At 49.0% G+C, this 15,990-nt stretch overlaps 7 protein-coding genes across 7 annotated transcripts; 5 read left to right on the forward strand and 2 right to left on the reverse strand.

The window, feature by feature from the left end:
- Positions 1 to 238: 238 nt before the first annotated feature.
- Positions 239 to 2,430, forward strand: ASPSYDRAFT_1178558 (fungal specific transcription factor domain-containing protein; the record flags this gene model as incomplete). Its single annotated transcript, XM_040840330.1, has 6 exons — positions 239 to 265; positions 300 to 586; positions 641 to 828; positions 878 to 1,668; positions 1,720 to 1,858; positions 1,956 to 2,430. 6 exons carry the CDS (start codon positions 239 to 241, stop codon positions 2,093 to 2,095), a joined length of 1,572 nt encoding a protein of 523 aa, XP_040701846.1. The 3' UTR covers positions 2,096 to 2,430.
- Positions 2,431 to 2,479: 49 nt separating this feature from the next.
- Positions 2,480 to 5,366, reverse strand: ASPSYDRAFT_58592 (ATP-binding protein; the record flags this gene model as incomplete). Its single annotated transcript, XM_040849557.1, has 2 exons — positions 2,480 to 4,489; positions 4,542 to 5,366. The coding sequence occupies 2 exons, from the start codon at positions 5,364 to 5,366 to the stop codon at positions 2,480 to 2,482; spliced, it is 2,835 nt and encodes a 944-aa protein (XP_040701847.1).
- A 128-nt stretch (positions 5,367 to 5,494) lies between these two features.
- On the forward strand, positions 5,495 to 7,274 carry ASPSYDRAFT_46028 (uncharacterized protein). The gene is made up of 4 exons (XM_040847146.1): positions 5,495 to 5,944; positions 6,009 to 6,092; positions 6,148 to 6,887; positions 6,946 to 7,274. Exons 1-4 carry the CDS (start codon positions 5,561 to 5,563, stop codon positions 7,004 to 7,006), a joined length of 1,269 nt encoding a protein of 422 aa, XP_040701848.1. The 5' UTR covers positions 5,495 to 5,560; the 3' UTR covers positions 7,007 to 7,274.
- A 186-nt stretch (positions 7,275 to 7,460) lies between these two features.
- ASPSYDRAFT_58593 (uncharacterized protein) lies at positions 7,461 to 9,342 on the reverse strand (the record flags this gene model as incomplete). Its single annotated transcript, XM_040849558.1, has 5 exons — positions 7,461 to 7,495; positions 7,665 to 8,221; positions 8,287 to 8,815; positions 8,881 to 9,060; positions 9,126 to 9,342. 5 exons carry the CDS (start codon positions 9,340 to 9,342, stop codon positions 7,461 to 7,463), a joined length of 1,518 nt encoding a protein of 505 aa, XP_040701849.1.
- A 565-nt stretch (positions 9,343 to 9,907) lies between these two features.
- On the forward strand, positions 9,908 to 12,700 carry ASPSYDRAFT_153380 (glycoside hydrolase family 3 protein; the record flags this gene model as incomplete). The annotated part of the gene is made up of 5 exons (XM_040842278.1): positions 9,908 to 10,039; positions 10,106 to 10,310; positions 10,358 to 10,429; positions 10,489 to 10,660; positions 10,723 to 12,700. 5 exons carry the CDS (start codon positions 9,908 to 9,910, stop codon positions 12,698 to 12,700), a joined length of 2,559 nt encoding a protein of 852 aa, XP_040701850.1.
- Positions 12,701 to 12,957: 257 nt separating this feature from the next.
- On the forward strand, positions 12,958 to 13,780 carry ASPSYDRAFT_90230 (uncharacterized protein; the record flags this gene model as incomplete). Its single annotated transcript, XM_040852303.1, has 3 exons — positions 12,958 to 13,159; positions 13,219 to 13,380; positions 13,440 to 13,780. The coding sequence occupies 3 exons, from the start codon at positions 12,958 to 12,960 to the stop codon at positions 13,778 to 13,780; spliced, it is 705 nt and encodes a 234-aa protein (XP_040701851.1).
- Positions 13,781 to 14,758: 978 nt separating this feature from the next.
- On the forward strand, positions 14,759 to 15,787 carry ASPSYDRAFT_58595 (uncharacterized protein; the record flags this gene model as incomplete). The annotated part of the gene is made up of 2 exons (XM_040849559.1): positions 14,759 to 14,974; positions 15,086 to 15,787. 2 exons carry the CDS (start codon positions 14,759 to 14,761, stop codon positions 15,785 to 15,787), a joined length of 918 nt encoding a protein of 305 aa, XP_040701852.1.
- Positions 15,788 to 15,990: the final 203 nt, after the last annotated feature.

Below are 15,990 nucleotides of genomic sequence, written 5' to 3' on the forward strand. Positions count from 1 at the left end.
CTTCTAGACGCTACGTCAACAAACATCCACTTTTAACACAAAGCGCGTGCCCGGGTGGATAGGACTGTATGAAGGTGTTAAGTCGATAGATCAGTGCTGTGTGAATCAGGATGCCTCGAAATGCCTGCACTGAATGCCGGTGAGTAGAGTCCGTCTGCATAAGTACCGTTGCTAAATCCGGGCAAAGAAGCCGGAAGGTGAGGTGCGTCCTTGCAGAGACAGGTAGTAAGTGTAAACGATGCCAGGCCCGCAATCTGACCTGCTCGTATGTCCAACCCACGACTGTTTCCAGCTTCCAGAGAAGTATTAGGGATCACGTACCTCTGAGCTCTTCTTCTTCAGACCGCGGCACGAACTCTCATTGGGGACTTCAGCTGTCAAGCAGCAATTCGGGTCTTGATATTGGCACTGGCACGCCATCTGAACTGCTACGAGAAGCGGAACTAACACGAACATTACTACTGCTCTATTTTCAAAATTTCAATGACATACATTTTATGTTTGACCAAACTATATTTCTACGCCGTTATGTACTTGGAGATGTTCCCAAAGTGCTACTGTTCGCCGTGATGGCTTTGGGTATTCGGTGGGTGGTAATATATACAGTCTTGATAGGGTACTAAGATAACTAAATTTGCAGGTATTCACATGCACCTTTTCAAAGTGTTCATATGCGTCCACACTGGGGTGAACCCCTATATCATCAGGCCCGACAGCTGTTGAAGGAGGATTTTGATCGCCCATCCTTGACGACAATCCAAGCTTACGTGCTCCTTGCTAGTTACGACCTGACATTTGGAGGGACCCGAAAAGCTTGGATCTATCTAAGTATATATTTTCGGTGAAATCAATAAGGTGTTGGTTAACAGTTTCCTAGGTTTTGCGCGCACTTTTATTGGCATATTAAAACTCGACCAGCCTGCCACCGACATGGACCCTGTGCAGGCGGAACTTTGCCGACGCTTGATAGCTACCATAGTCTTGATGGAGAACACCTTCCCCCAGTATTCGCATATGGGACAGTATGCTTCGCCACTCCGTCCGATGCCCCGATTATACAGCGAGGAAGAATTTGATATAATAAAGAATACAGCCGTTGCACCTCCCCGTCTCCAGTCAATTCCGTGTATTGCGCAGGAGGTCATCACACTCTCCGAGCTCTATTACGAAACATGCCAACTTTTCGGAACGTTCAATATTGAAAGACGAAACAGAATCGAGAACATATTATCTGAATGGCAAGCGAATCTTCATGGTTCTTTTGTGTTCAACCAAGAGAACCTCGAAGTCCACCAAAAGTTCTCTATTCGTCCATTTGCATACATGCATTTGCTTTATACACATATTTGGCAAATTATTCTGTTTCACTCCATGGACTGGACATTGGCTGCACTATATCCTTCGCCAGAGACCCATGAAAGTATACTGCCTATCTATCAGCATGCCTCTACCATTGCCAACATAGTTCACCAACTCTGGACCATCGCTGGGATCGACATTCACAATCCCTGCTTTGGTCAAATCGTCAAAACAGCCCAGGTCATTCTTGTACATAGTCTCTTGACTACACATGATCCTAGAGTTATGGTTACTGTCCAAACCCAGATTCTCGTTCTCCGCGACTCTCTTATCCGAGTTAAGGCTCACTGTCGACTATATAACTTGGTGGTAAGTCAGTAGGAGATATATCCGCATGGCCATTTACTTACTATAATTTAGTTCGATCAAGCAGAATGGTTCCTCCGCATTTGTACCCAGGAAGGCTTTCCTTACGACAAGCAGCAGTGGCAATCCATGTTACGGTTTCAAGTGATGTCTCTAGCGACTAGCTTTGAACGGATAGACTACGAGACTGCTTGTAAGTCCCTATTTACATGTCCTGCCTTTCTCCCCCATCGCCCGCATTCCCGTCCCACTTTTGCACCTTTTGTCCTTGCATTCTAACCATGTCACAGGCAGCTCGAGCGGGCTGGAGAGCCTAGCAACCGCCGAATCCCGCGAGCAACATAGGAGGAATCAACTCCCGCCAATATTGTCCCCTATTTATGTTGCGCAAAAAAGTGGCTCTTACCAGTCTGAACTTGCGCCCCAATAGGTACCACTTTGTTTTTAGATCAAACCGGTGGGACTAGGATTTGTGCCCATAGTTGGAAGGAGCTACCTGCCCCAGGCGACCCCGTACCTGCCGTATGAGTATTTCTCTTTTTGCTCTTTCGTTTTGCATCGTTCCTTCCCTTTCGATTGTCCTCTGGACTGCTCCCTCTGTGATTACTCGGCTGAACCATGTAAAATATTTTGGGAAGGCATCTAGTATACCGGGGTCTAACTTAGGAAGTTACGACCCTAGGAAGGGCGAACGACTGGGGTTAAGTACCAGCTAATTAGATGGTCTCGGGCAGTCTGATGGCCAGCCAGATGGTGGAAAGTCGATACGAAGCCGCACAAAAGATGAGCAGAATAGAGAGAACGAAGAAAGAAATTAGGGTGTCCTCAGATTTGAACCCTGATCCTGTCCTGTTCCAGCAATCAGGGTGATAATCCATTCTGTCCAGCCTGGTCTGCGATTCTCAGCCCGAAGTCGAGCTTCTGTCCCGATTCTGTCCAGCGTCGTCATTTGTTGTGGGTGGAATATACTGGCAAGAAGCTCCCTCGCACCGGCCTGGCGTTTTTCGACCTCCACTTGGGTCTTATATCTCGCGGTTGTGCCTAAGTGTGTTTGCACCGAAGGGAAATGCACTGTTTGATCCAAGTCGGCGTTATGTTCGAGAAGAAGGCACATAACCTCAAAGAAAGAGCTACCCTGAAGGGCTTGATGCCTGATTCGCTCATAAGTGAAAAGTACGAACAACTCCCATGTTGTTTGTCCTCCATATATATGAATACACTCGTTGGGATTGGCGCCTCGGGAGAGCAGGGTAGCGACAAGATCGATTTCGATTCCTGAAACGTCTCGTTCCCGGTAATACGGAAGATCACCGGGGGTGACACGGGTCGGCCGAAGAGCATAATCTAGCAGGGGTCGGCCCTTTTTGGTTATTTGAGTGGGTTCTTGGTCTAGCGCGTATTCGATATAGTGTCGCAGTCGGGCCTGGGTTGCCAGCCCTAGATAGGAGCAATGGCCTCGTTCAATCCATCGTACATAAGTGGTATTTGACGGCGAATCCCTCCCATGGGTCCAGTGTACACGCTCTTCTTTGGCATGTATAGACATGACTCTGTCAATTTCGTCCAGAAGAGGGAATTGGGAAGCCGATTGACCCAATTGCTCCAATTCGTAGGCGTAGTAAAGGATCTCATCTACGATTGTAAAAAGTCCGTTTGATGAGCGGCGGAAACTTTCCACTGGGTAGCGCTTCAGCAAGGATAAGAGCATCCTGCACAATGTCTTCTTGCTGCAGAAATCCTTCGACACCTGACCGTGTAATGCAGTGTGGTGATTATCCCGAAGGAAGTCGCGCACAGTTCGGTGGAGAAAGTCCACAGACTGGTTGAAAAAGACACCCTCGGAATCATTTGTACGGACAAGAAGCAGGTCTCCGCATCGGGCCTGTAGTTGTAGTCGCCAGTTTGCACAAGTGTGCGATATCTCGCCGGTAGCCAAAGCCTTCATGTCTGCATTGAGCGCGTAATGCTCGTCCGTCAGTTCACTCTCTAGGAAAGAGAGTGCAAATAATGGGAGCGGACTTGCGGACTCAACAGCGATAAGGAATATGCGTGCCGTGTCTTTGCGGAAGAAAGGATCAATTCTATTCAGAATTCGCGTAAAGTATTGGTTCAGCTCTTGTGGCAAACTTCTAAGGCGCGCCTCCAGCGTGCTGTACGTTTCCCCGGTATTGATATCTCTCAACAGATCCCGGACAACGAGGAATACCCAAAGCCACACGCCGTTTGCGCGCTCCGCAATTTCCACGACAAGATGATGGCATCGGTCATCCCTTTGCGCGAGATTCCGAAAAGTGCTATTGTTGGCAAGCATTCCGTCGACGTAAACCTCCATGTCCTTTCTAGTGAAATCCTGCAACATAAACATATGCTCCGGGTGGCTCAACTCCTTTTCGAACGCCGGCCACGGCCGACTTGAGACACAGATTTTGACGTTTGGGGACTGTGCCAAGTTTTTCAAGACATTGATGATTTCCCACTCACTGCCATCATATTCATCAAGGCCGTCTATGAAGAAGCAGAATTTGGCCGACGATGCTGCATTGACTAAGTTATGGAAGGCGTCCTTTAACTCTGCTATATCCCATGGTTCCGAACCCTGGTGATTGGGACAGATTTGAGAGACCAGCAATGGGTCGAAACGGAGAATCTGGTAGAGTATACTTCGCAGGAGGCCCAGCTGAGACTTTTGCATATCCACTCCGGCATTCCAGAAATAGAAACTTGCAATAAACAACCGCTCTTCTCCAGCCCAGCGTTTAAGCGCGATTTTTGTCTTCTCGTGATTGGAGATGTACTTGATCAGTGTGGATTTGCCGCTGCCTGCCTGAACCAAGTATTAGCGTACAGATATAGTTTAGAAGGAATGGTTGCCATACCAGACCGCTCACCCAGTATATCCTGCTACGCTTCTCAAGCCACTGATTGAGTGTCGTTGTCGATTCATCTAGAGCCCAGCCCAGTGTATTGAAGTGTGCAGTGTCAATCTGACTATGGCGTTTTGTCATAGCTTTGAACGTCAGACTCTCAATTACTTTTTGCCGGTGCTCGACGGATTTACCCTCCTGTACAAGATTGATGAGTGTTGAGTGTAGGTCAATCAATTGTACGGTATACCCCTTCCCCGTGGGTAGCATGGTAGATGCCGACGCGAGTGCAATCGACTCCTTGAGATCGGTGAGTTTATTTAATGTCTGATGCTCTGCGGTTTCGAGTTCGCGACGAAGATCGTCCAATACCAGCATAATGCTCGAGTACTGCTCTTTCTGGGTCGCGCGGGCGACTCTTTCCCGTAGTTGTCTTTCTACTAAACACAGCCTATCCCAGAGCCTTTGGATATCTTTACGTCGTGTGAAGGCCGAGATTGAAACTCTAACGCTTTCCAGCATGCGATATTTCGTTTCTTTGCGCACCTCCAGCGGCGTTAGCTCCGCTAGAAGACTATCTGCAATCGCGTTGCATTGGCCAGCGAGGGCGCAGATTGCGATGTCGTCTTTGGACAGTGGTCGAGAAAGCGGGTTAGATCCAACATTATCGTTGAGGAGCTTGATATCTTCCACAATGATCCGAAGCTCAGCCAAATCTTGCTTACCCCCTGCGTTAGACTCGTAGACTTCTTTGGCATCGTGTAGTAGCCGAAAGCCAATATCGAGGAACTGGGCAATGGCCGCAGCCAGGCCCACGATGGAAAACGGATCAGCCATGGTCCATGACAAAGAAGGAGAAACAGAGAAATGGGAGAAATCAAGACAAGGCTGCCTGATGATGATCGTTGGATACACGTGACGAAGCAGGATCCCTGTTGTGACGGACGAGGCTGAAGCAGTCGCTCTTCGTCATCTGCCTTTTCTTCCGTGTCTATTTTTACCTGCTTCGCTGCGAACCTGTGGACTTCCAGATGGACCAGAATATCAACTTTGAGGGAAACGAGCATCGGCCGTTACTGGGCAGCAACCTCGACGACTCTGTGCCATGGTCAGAGGATGACCGCTGGTGGATTCGTATCCCCGTGCGACAGTGGCTCTTTCTAGGAGGTATCGGGCAGAGGTTGATTCACTCCTTCAAAAGGGACTATACACATGCATTCCTCATATTCGTACCTATCGGTCTTTTTACAGACTCGCTGTGTGTGGAGAATTACTGGAAACTTGGGCTCAATTGCATCGCGTTGTTAGCTCTTCAGTCCACGTTTATTTCCACAGCAGAGTCGACCTGGCTCTTCTCAAGCCAGACAGTCGCAAATGTTCTTACAGAGATGCTCCCCAACGTGTTTCCCATATTAGTAGGATGCCCCAGACATGCCAAAGTAAAGCTACCTATGGGCTGAGCTAGCTAACATTGTCTAGGTTGGCGTAGTGTGCATAACCAATGGCTACATCATGAGTGCGCAATACTTTACAATTGGGGTCCTGATAACTCACTTACTTGTGGTATGTGCACTGCCTTCCCATAGACGTAGTCTCAGTATCTGATTTCCTGAATTAGGGCCCAGGTTGTTGCTTTCTTATCGGCGGCATCCGTCACTCGGAGCGTCATATTAATTCTGCTACGGCGATAACTATGTCGCAGCTAATCTTGATGATATCAGCCCCGTTTATTGTATCGTCTGCGTTGTCTTTTTCGATATACTATGCCAACGATTACGAAAGACGCGTATACTTTCTCGCATACGCCTCCTCAGCCATCCTTCTGGCCTTCCAGTTAATCTGGCTTATCTTCAAATATAAAACACATACTTACCTCTTTCAACCATTCACGGAGACCGAAGAAGATGGTGCATCTAGTGGTCGTTCCACGATATTCGAAAATGTAGACATGTCGCCGCAATCTCGTGCAGCTTACATTCTCTGGCTCGCGATGGTCCTTGTCTTTGCGATCAAGTGCACAGATAGCCTCCTCAGCATAAATGGTTTGCTTTATGGGGTTCCTTTTTTTTATGGCGTACTTCTTCCATTGTCAATCAGCGCCCCGGGAATTATCAAAACATACCATCTCGCGAAAGCTGGGCAGATGGACCTAGTGATCCATCTCACAGTTGATACGGCCATTGGACTCTCCTTTTTTACTCTCCCGATTTTAATTTTGTTCAGCGCCAATATCGCGATGACTATATCAAATTTCACCATATTTATGAATGTTCTCCTATTTATGACTGTGTTAACAGTTGCCAGGATCATCAAAGACGGGATCATAAACTATCTGAAGGGTTGCATGTGCTTAGCCCTGTACGTTACCACCCCTTGACAGCTTGCATTCAAGTTGCGGTATCTAACGTGCCTACAGTTATTTGATCATCGCTATTGCTTTATACCTTTACCCTGGCAGCGTTGGGGATTTGTTGTAAAGTAACTGCTGCAGCACATTCCAGTGCCATGGTCATGACATTTATAACGGGATCAATAGATAAAATGTATTTAAATCTTGAGGGATCACGTCCTGCTGAATTATTTGGGGTGGCGCGTTTCGCCCTCAGTTAAGCTTATATGTTAGAAGGGCATGACTCTGGACTGTGAACCCTATCTGCCGCGCTCAAAAATCAAGGCGGTGGTGTCGCGTTTCGTCGTAATCTCTGCCACTTCTACACTTTTTGACCTTTAGACCTAACCACGGGCTTTTATATTTAGTTAAAGTAATATAGAATATAAGAAGTATTAAATTCTATATATATAAATTTTTTAAATCAAAATATCTAAATATAAGCTTGTTTTGCGATGATTTAATATTATACTAATAAACACGCTAAAGACACGAAAATATATAATCGCGTAAAGTGGTTTTCAGATTTTAGTCTTGAATATTTAAAGTATAATAAAATAACAACCTCTTTCTATTTCTATATAAGAATTAGATATATATAATAGAAAGCTATATAGAATCCATTTCTCCATAATACATTAATAGTTTCAAGATTTTATAAAATAAGTTATATACGGAGATGGTATCAAATTGAATGCCAAGCTACACACCACCGCGTTGATTTTTGAGCGCGGCGGATTTCTCACCCCTGGGTCGGTCAAACCTCTCCGCAATAGCCTCCAAGCTGGGCCCCTTTGTCTCAACGAAAAACATCCAAACAGAAAACAACTCGACACAAAGCCAACCTACATAAACAAAGTAATACTGCCATCCGATCGCTTCCAACCCAATGGGGTTAACCAGGGCGTTGACAAAACTCGACGCCTTCCCACAGAACATCAGGACCGAGAACCCCTTCGCGCGAATTGGATACGGCAGGACCTCAACCGGGTATGAGTACAAAAGCGCATTGTAGGCGAGATTAAAGAAGGTGTAAAAGAGGAATAACATTGCGATGACAGCATTTCCGGCACCTTGGTTGTTGTGTTTGTTGAAGAGGCCTGCGCAGAGCGTTTGGCTGGCGAAAATGGCGAGCATGCCGCCTGTTGAGACCAGGAACTGGGTTCGGCGTCGGAGTTTTGCGGTTAGGAAGGCAGAGGCTATTGCGGTTATCCAGTTCCAGATCATTAGGGAGCCGTTGATGATGCTTTGGTTCTTGCGGCTGGCCACGCCGACTGTTTCGAGGACGCGGACGAGGTAGTATCTGTAGTGCGTTGTTAGTTATCTACGCTAGAAGAGTTGTGCTGCGGAGGAGTTCTTTCCACTTACGAGACAAGCCCATTCCCAGACCACTGGGAGAAGCAGCCCAACATGATCATGAGCAGTAGGCGGCGCCGGTTTCCAGGAGTGGCAATGAGTGTCTTCCATGATGTCTTCAAAGCCATATCAGCTTCGATCACTCGTTTCATTTCTGCGAATTCCAATTCAACCATCTCGTCGCCCTCGCGGCCGTTCGCGTGATGTTTTACCAGGATCGCTTTTGCCTCTGCCGCACGGTTGTTGGCAATCAGCCAACGGGGCGATTCTGGAAGGAAGAACATCCCCACCAATGTGATTAGGGCTGGCAATGCTTGGAGGAGGGATGGGATCCTCCACGCCCACTCGTTGGGCATGTTGAATGTTCCGAAAGTGACCCAGGCAGCTGCAACCGCTCCTAGGTACCATGATGTCTGGTATAGGGAGGTCACCACCTGACGATCCCTTGGATGGGCTAGTTCTCCGATGAGAATGGGCGCGAAGGCGTTGGCGAATACTAAGCCAAATCCAATAAGAAAGCGAGAGACGAGGAACATTCCGACTGAGGAGCTACAGCATTAGAAGGGAACAATAGGTTGCTCAAACCTTCGTAGGTAAGAGACTCACTATGTACTGAAGAGCCCTGAATAACTCCACCAACAGCCATGACAGCCGAGCCAAACCAGATACCCCAGCGTCGACCGAACCTGTCGCCCAACATACTGATAAATGGAGTTGCACAGATTGCACCCACGCCAAGGATCGAGGTCATCAAGCCCAGCAATGAACCCGATGGATTATTAAAGTCTGTACTTGTCAGTATAATGTCTTTTCCTTCCGCATTTATACGAATGAGTACGGTTGATACATACAACTTATCCATGTTTCGACAGCTTGGAGACCATTTAACATGGCACCGTCAAACCCCAGGGTAACGGCAGGTACGAGACAGCCTGGAATCATGCGCAGATAGAGACTGATGAGGTTTCGGTTCTTATAGAATGGGGGGGCCGCCTGGGCCAGCTCCTGCAGACGGGCGTCAATGTCGAGGACCTCCACGTCCTGCTTGGATGAGGCGTTTTCAACCATTTCACATAGAGTGCCTTTCGCCTTCCCTGGTTCGCATTGTTTGTCAACCATTGTGCTAGTGTAAACCCCAGTAACGAAGAGAAAGTCGTAGGGAATAATGACAATTTATCGACCAAGCATCACGGATATCGAGAGGACTTTATACAGCTCGCCCAAACCCAGTAATTTGACACTTCCCCGCTGCCCGTCTAAATCCCGTTCTCGCGTGATTTCTCCCCGCGTGTCTTCGAGTGTAGGTTAGTTTGTGGAGAAACAAGTCTCTCCATGAGGTGATCGACTAGATCGACGTTCTCCAAGGACAGTCCAATGGTGACTGCGGCCGACCGAAGACCGGGCCGCATTCGCGGAGTTTCCGCAGAACGAGCCAATACAAATTTGTCCAGTCCGCGGTGTTGCTTTCATGTTTCGCGACTCCAACACCTCATCGTCTTCGGATAATATCCGGCACTGTCTTCGCAGATGGGCCGGTCCAGTGATGGACATGACTGCAGCTGGTGGTAGATATAACGTGTATGTCTGTCTTCCTTCCTCGTTCCAAGCAGAACACCTCAATCCATTGTTTACCATGGAATCCCAAAGCGTCCAGACTCTTCTCAGCAAACTGACGTTGGAAGAAAAAGTCTCTCTCCTCGCAGCAGTTGACTGGTGGCGCACTCCAGTCATTAAACGAGATGATGTCTTCGTTCCCCACATTAAGGTCGGACAACGCTTTCCCGGTCAGCCTCACGAAATATGTCGCAATACTGACACTTTTGTTCGGTAGACTACCGATGGCCCGAACGGTGCTCGAGGCGAAAGCTACGTGAGCGGAATTAAAGCAGCTTGCTTCCCATGCGGATCGAGTCTTGGAGCGTCATTCGACCGTGATCTTCTGTTCCGTATAGGACAAGAAATCGCAAAGGAGACCCAGTCGAAGGCAGCTAATGTGTTGCTTGCTCCTACATTGAATGTGATCCGCTCTCCTCGAGGTTCGTATACAACCTGTCAGAGTGGGGATCATGCTGAAATATATTAGGTGGACGAAATTACGAGACATATTCCGAAGATCCTGTTGTACTTGGGGTATTGTCTGCAGCCTTTATTAATGGTAAGCAGCATGTTAGCCCTGCCTCTACCATCCTGGAGAAACTAAACTGTCCCTTTTAGGCTGTCAGTCGATGGGCATAGCGGCCACACCGAAACACTTCGTCGCCAATGAGACCGAGAACAATCGAACAGTACTATCCGCACAGATTGATGAGCAGACTCTCCGAGAGGTCTACCTGCTCCCTTTTCAGCTACTGATGAAAAGGTCGAAGCCCTGGTGTCTTATGACAAGGTGGATATCCTTGACCAATTTTTGCAGTTTTGTTATATTCTCTGACTTCTCAATGTCTGCAGTTACAATCGAGTGAATGGTACGTACGTTTCCGACGACAATAGACTAGTCAATGGTATCGCACGGCAGGAATGGGGGTTTGACGGCGTAGTCGTCTCAGACTGGATGGGTGTTTATTCCACAGCAGACTGTATAAATGCAGGAGTCGACCTGGAAATGCCAGGGCCTACTAAATGGCGCGGTGATAAGCTATTGAAAGTTATAGAAGACGGGCTAGTATCCGAGGATACTATCGACGCTTCTGCGACCCGTGTATTAGAGCTTGCAAAACACCTTGGTCGCTTTGAGAACCCAGAAGAACCACCGGAGCTGGCTCTGCAAAATCCCGAGCGAGATCGATTCATCGCTACTGCAGGTGCCGAGGGCATGGTTCTGTTGAAGAATGACAACGACGTCCTCCCGCTACCGAATTGTGCAACAGTCGCGGTAATTGGGCATCATGCCTTGAATGCTGCTTTGGGAGGAGGTGGTAGTGCCCGTGTGGATTCACTGCGCGCCATCAGTCCGGTTCAGGGATTAAAGGACGCAGGGTTCAAGGTTATAGAAGCTCCAGGCGTCCCAGTATTCGGTGCTTTACCTCATGCAGATGAGACAATAATCTACGAACCAAGCACAAAAGCCCAAACCGCCGAACCAGTTACCCTGGAATGGTTCAATGGCAATGTCATTGGGCAGAACCTAGCCCATGAAGAAACAAAGGCCTTGCCGGAATACATGATCAAGGAGAAATGGCCGTCCTACCTCAGCGCAGAATACTGCTCCAGAATGACCTTTGATATCCGGCCCTCCACAAGCGGTGAACATATCCTCTCAGTCATTTCAACTGGTCCAGCCATCTGCTACATTGATGGCGAAAGGGTCTTTACAAGATTCCAGGAAACAGACCTCAAACCGGAGTCATTCTACTTTTTCAAATCCCAGCTCGAACGCCGATTCACATATCCTATGCAAGCAGGACAGTTTTACACGCTCACCCTTGAATCGTGGAATACCGACCCCGATATCCTGAATGGCCCTCGCCTCAAAAGCCGCATGTTCCAAGGCTCAGCCCTCCGTTTCCATGAATTTATCAATTTCCCCAGCCGCATGGAAAATGCCCGGTCCGTCGCTTCACAAGCCTCCCACGCCATCGTCTGTATTGGAACAACCACCGAAATCGAATCTGAGGGATTCGATCGCACCTCATTTGCGCTCTCCCAGTCTCAATACGATCAAATACTCGCCGTAGCATCTGCAAATCCGAACACCATCGTTGCCAATTTCAGCGGCAGTCCGGTCGACCTCACGCCCTTCGTTTCTAAAGTCCCGGCCCTCATTCAAGCTTGGTTCCCTGGCCAGGAAGCCGGTCATTCTCTGGCCCTTGTTCTATCCGGAGCCGTCAACCCCAGCGGCCGACTACCGTTTTCCTGGCCGGCGCAAGACGAGGATAATCCCACTTTCGGCAACTTCCCTTGCGACCAGGATAACATCGTTCGTTATGCCGAGGGACTGGACGTAGGATATAGATACTACGATCGGCAAGATACACCTACCCCATTGTTCCCATTTGGATTCGGGCTCGGATATGGGACGGACTTCAGAGTCTCCAACTTGCGTCTCTTGGACCCTAACAGCTGGAGCCTGGGTTCCGATCCCGAAGGATTAATACGATTCACCTGTTCTGTAAAGAATCACGGCATCAGAAGCGGTGCGACTGTACTCCAGTATTATATTAGCATCCCTCAGCCTAGCACTAATGGTGGCCGTGACCGTCCGCTGAAAGAACTCAAAGAGTTCCAGAAACTAGCTCTCAAACCAGGAGAGGAGAGAGAGATTACTGTATCGCTTGACAAGTATGCGGTGAGCTATTATAATGTGCAGGAGAAGTGCTGGCAGGTGGATGCAGCGAGATATATACTTTCTGTTGGGCTCTCAGCTGAGCATATTTTTCAGGTCATGGAATTTGAGCTTGGAAAGGGATTTCAGTGGACTGGGCTTTAATTTAGAGAATGTTCTGATTCCCAGTCCATATCATACCTCACAGTACATTTTATCAACAACACTTCTGTTACTAAAAAGCAAGTTAATCAATCATCAAACGTATGGGCATTTGAACTCCTGCAAACCGGATAGCTGCTAACCATGGTCCCTATCAGCTTGTCAGCCTATCACTACCTAACACGCAAAGACGACCCTGGTCTCCAACTTTTCAAAAGGCGACTCAAGAGGTCTCTAGCACCTCCCCGAAAAGCTCCACAATGCATCGCGGCTTCGAAATTCCTACTGGCACGCCGACAGCTATCGGATCGACTGCGGCTGGAATCCGTAAATTTGTCGAACTACAGATGAACTCTCCCAGTCCCCCCTCCGCAATCAATTTCACGAATGTGCCGCACCAGATTGTCAAGGAGTCCAACGACCGTCCGACCAGATCCTTGGCACGAAAAGTGCCAGGGTTCTGTATGACAGAGGACTTCGGCAGCTCATCATCAAACTCACTAGCAAGCCTCATGAGTTAGCACACAGAACCCTTTCTAGACAAATAGAGAAACAAGCCACGGACATGGGCATCCTCAGCGATCTGATGTCACTCGGCAATGCCAGGGTCACGTCTGGGGATATTTCAAAGGAACCCGACTCTTCCTTCCGGCCTGTGGCCGTTCCTGCGGGCCCGGACCGCCGTTGGCCGAGTGTGGTTATCGAGAGCGGCTACTCCGAGAGTACCATTCATCTGCGGCAGATGGCGGATTTATGGATAAGCGAGACGGACAGGTTAAAGTTGTTATCGTCATCTCTATTGAGAGAGCAAGGGAGAAAATATTGATTGAAAAATGGACCCCAAACCCAACACCTCTGAATACTGGCCCTGCTCTCCGGAGTCGTGGCCGCTCCGCGTTGCGGGAGCAAACCATCACTCTCACCAAAACTCACAACCGCCCAGCGGCAGTGACTGGGGCGCCCCTGGTCATTATGTTTCACGAGATGTTCCTACGTAACCGTGCGACGGACACGGAGAAGGATTTTAGGATATCCGAACATGACCTTCAAGAAATCGCCAAGAAGGTTTGGGATGAAATGTAGTAGGTAATCTGGGGCCATGTAGATAATCGCACCACATACGGTGTATACGTTACCCATGACGTTGTTGCCTCTATTTGTTACTTACCGAACCTTTTTACCACGAAATGGCAATTTCAGGCGAGAAGCTGGTTCTTGCACGCAAGACAGACTTTACCACTGCGTCGTAGACATCATAACCACCATACTACGCAATATATAACAGCCACTGTTGCCAGACGTAAGGTAGCAAGCTGCAGACAGCCACTTCGGGTATACGTTGGAGGGGATATAACCAGGGGTTTATCATCCAGTCGCGGGACACCACCCAGCAATGGGAAAGCTCTCCGAAATCGTTCGTATGTAATTGAGGCGATCAGGCATACTCTGGAGTACAGATGTGGCGGCGGTGACCTCATTTGGTTCATACCCGCGCAAACCAGCTCCACCGAGCTTGGCTTCACTTTGCATCATCTTGGGTAAAGGTCAGATTGGAGGGAGTTGGTCTCCGATCTGGAAATCGCGCATGCTGTACAGTCTGGTTCGCGAATCATGAAGGCGCTCTGATGACAGGGGCGTTAAGGTTGACTCCGGTAGTTGAAGTTTGGGTGTCCTGATTTGGGGCGCTGATGGGTCGGCTATTCATTTTGTCTGATTAGAGGAGCCGTGGCAATGAAGGGATGGAGCGCATGGACAATGGTATGATGCAGGACAGTGATTGACGGCGATGACATCGGTGGGCAGCCTTGTTATTGTGCAGTCTGCAGTGAAGGGAGGACGAGGGTTATCGCCACGTGACCTGGCAGCCACGTCATAAGGGTGCGGCAGCCGGCAGGGGACTAAGAAGCGGGCGGAGAAAAGGGCGAGGACAGGCACAACAATCCTGAAGAAACCGTTGTTTGATCTTCTCTGATATTATTTCCTTCCTGCGTCACTCATCCTATTCGCTCCCTAATAGCACTGTTGTATATTCTGTGGAATTCAAGAAATAGCCAAGCGACAATGTCCGATTCCACGCTCTACCTTTACACCTCGCTCACCGCGGGGTCCTCCCATATCATCACCGCCACCTCGCGCTTGGAGACAATTCTGAAGGCGAACAAGATCCCTTTCCGCGCAATTGATGTCGCCACCGACGATGCTGCCAGGAAACTTTGGGGTCGCCGGTCAAAGGGCAAGAAATTGCCTGGGTTGGTAAAATACGGAACTGTTGTTGGCGTATGTTCTTGACCTGTCGCTGCCTCCAGACACAGAGCGGGGGAGGCAAGGGGGTTTTGAGTCGCACCCGTATTGAAGAACATAATATAGCTGACATCACGACACCTGTAGGACCTCGAGCAAATCGAAGAATGGAACGAATTTGGCGAGCTAAGGATGCAAATCAACAGTGTGCAAGACGACTTCGACGGCATGGCCGCTACTAGCAATCCCCTGCCGCCGCCGGCGGAATCAGCCAGCACAACTGCTTCTGCGCCCGCTCCCAAGGCCGATGCATCTGCCCCCAAGCCAAGCACAATCAAGATCCAAGATCCACCCGAGAAAGAAACCCAGAAAGATGATTCTATCAGCGTGGCGTTGCGTCAAGCTGGCGAAGAAGCCGCTGCCAAGGCCAAGGAGACTTCCTCTACTACTAAACCTACCGCACCAGCAGCCGCTGCTGCAGAATCCCAGTCCTCGAAACCTGAAGCTGACGCAGAACCCAAGGAAGGAGATGGCGAGCATACTGTACGTCGCATGTCGGTCGCTCCTGAAATCGCAGAGTCTGGATCAAAACGGCCGCCTTTGGTGCCCGAGTTTGCTGCGGTGTCCTCTGCCAACTTTCGTGCTGATAACGCTGAAGCTTTAGGGCTGATCAACCACCATCGTAACTCAAACATTGCCGCCGAGTCAAAGGAGGAGGCAGAGAACTTGGCTAAGGATTTGCGCAAATCCATCTCCGGGGACCAGCACGGAGTCCTCGAGTCGCTGCGCGAGCAGAGGGCGACTCTTCCAGCTCCAGATGCCACGGTTGAAGATGCGTTGGAGGGCTGAGGCGACAGCCAGCACAAGATTTCAGGCTTTTCTCGGAAAACCCTCGTTGTTATGGCCGTCCTAACGCTTGATGATTTTCGGCCGACTTTAATGATTAATGGATGTTTGAATGTCCCGGCATTGCGTGTTTGTTTTACATATGTACGGATACCACGGTGGATGCATTTTTCTGAGCTTGTTCTCTTTCGGCTCTTCTTGTTGAT

Source organism: Aspergillus sydowii, assembly GCF_001890705.1.
Source record: "Aspergillus sydowii CBS 593.65 unplaced genomic scaffold ASPSYscaffold_6, whole genome shotgun sequence".
In the NCBI taxonomy this organism is placed as follows: Eukaryota; Fungi; Ascomycota; class Eurotiomycetes; order Eurotiales; family Aspergillaceae; genus Aspergillus; species Aspergillus sydowii.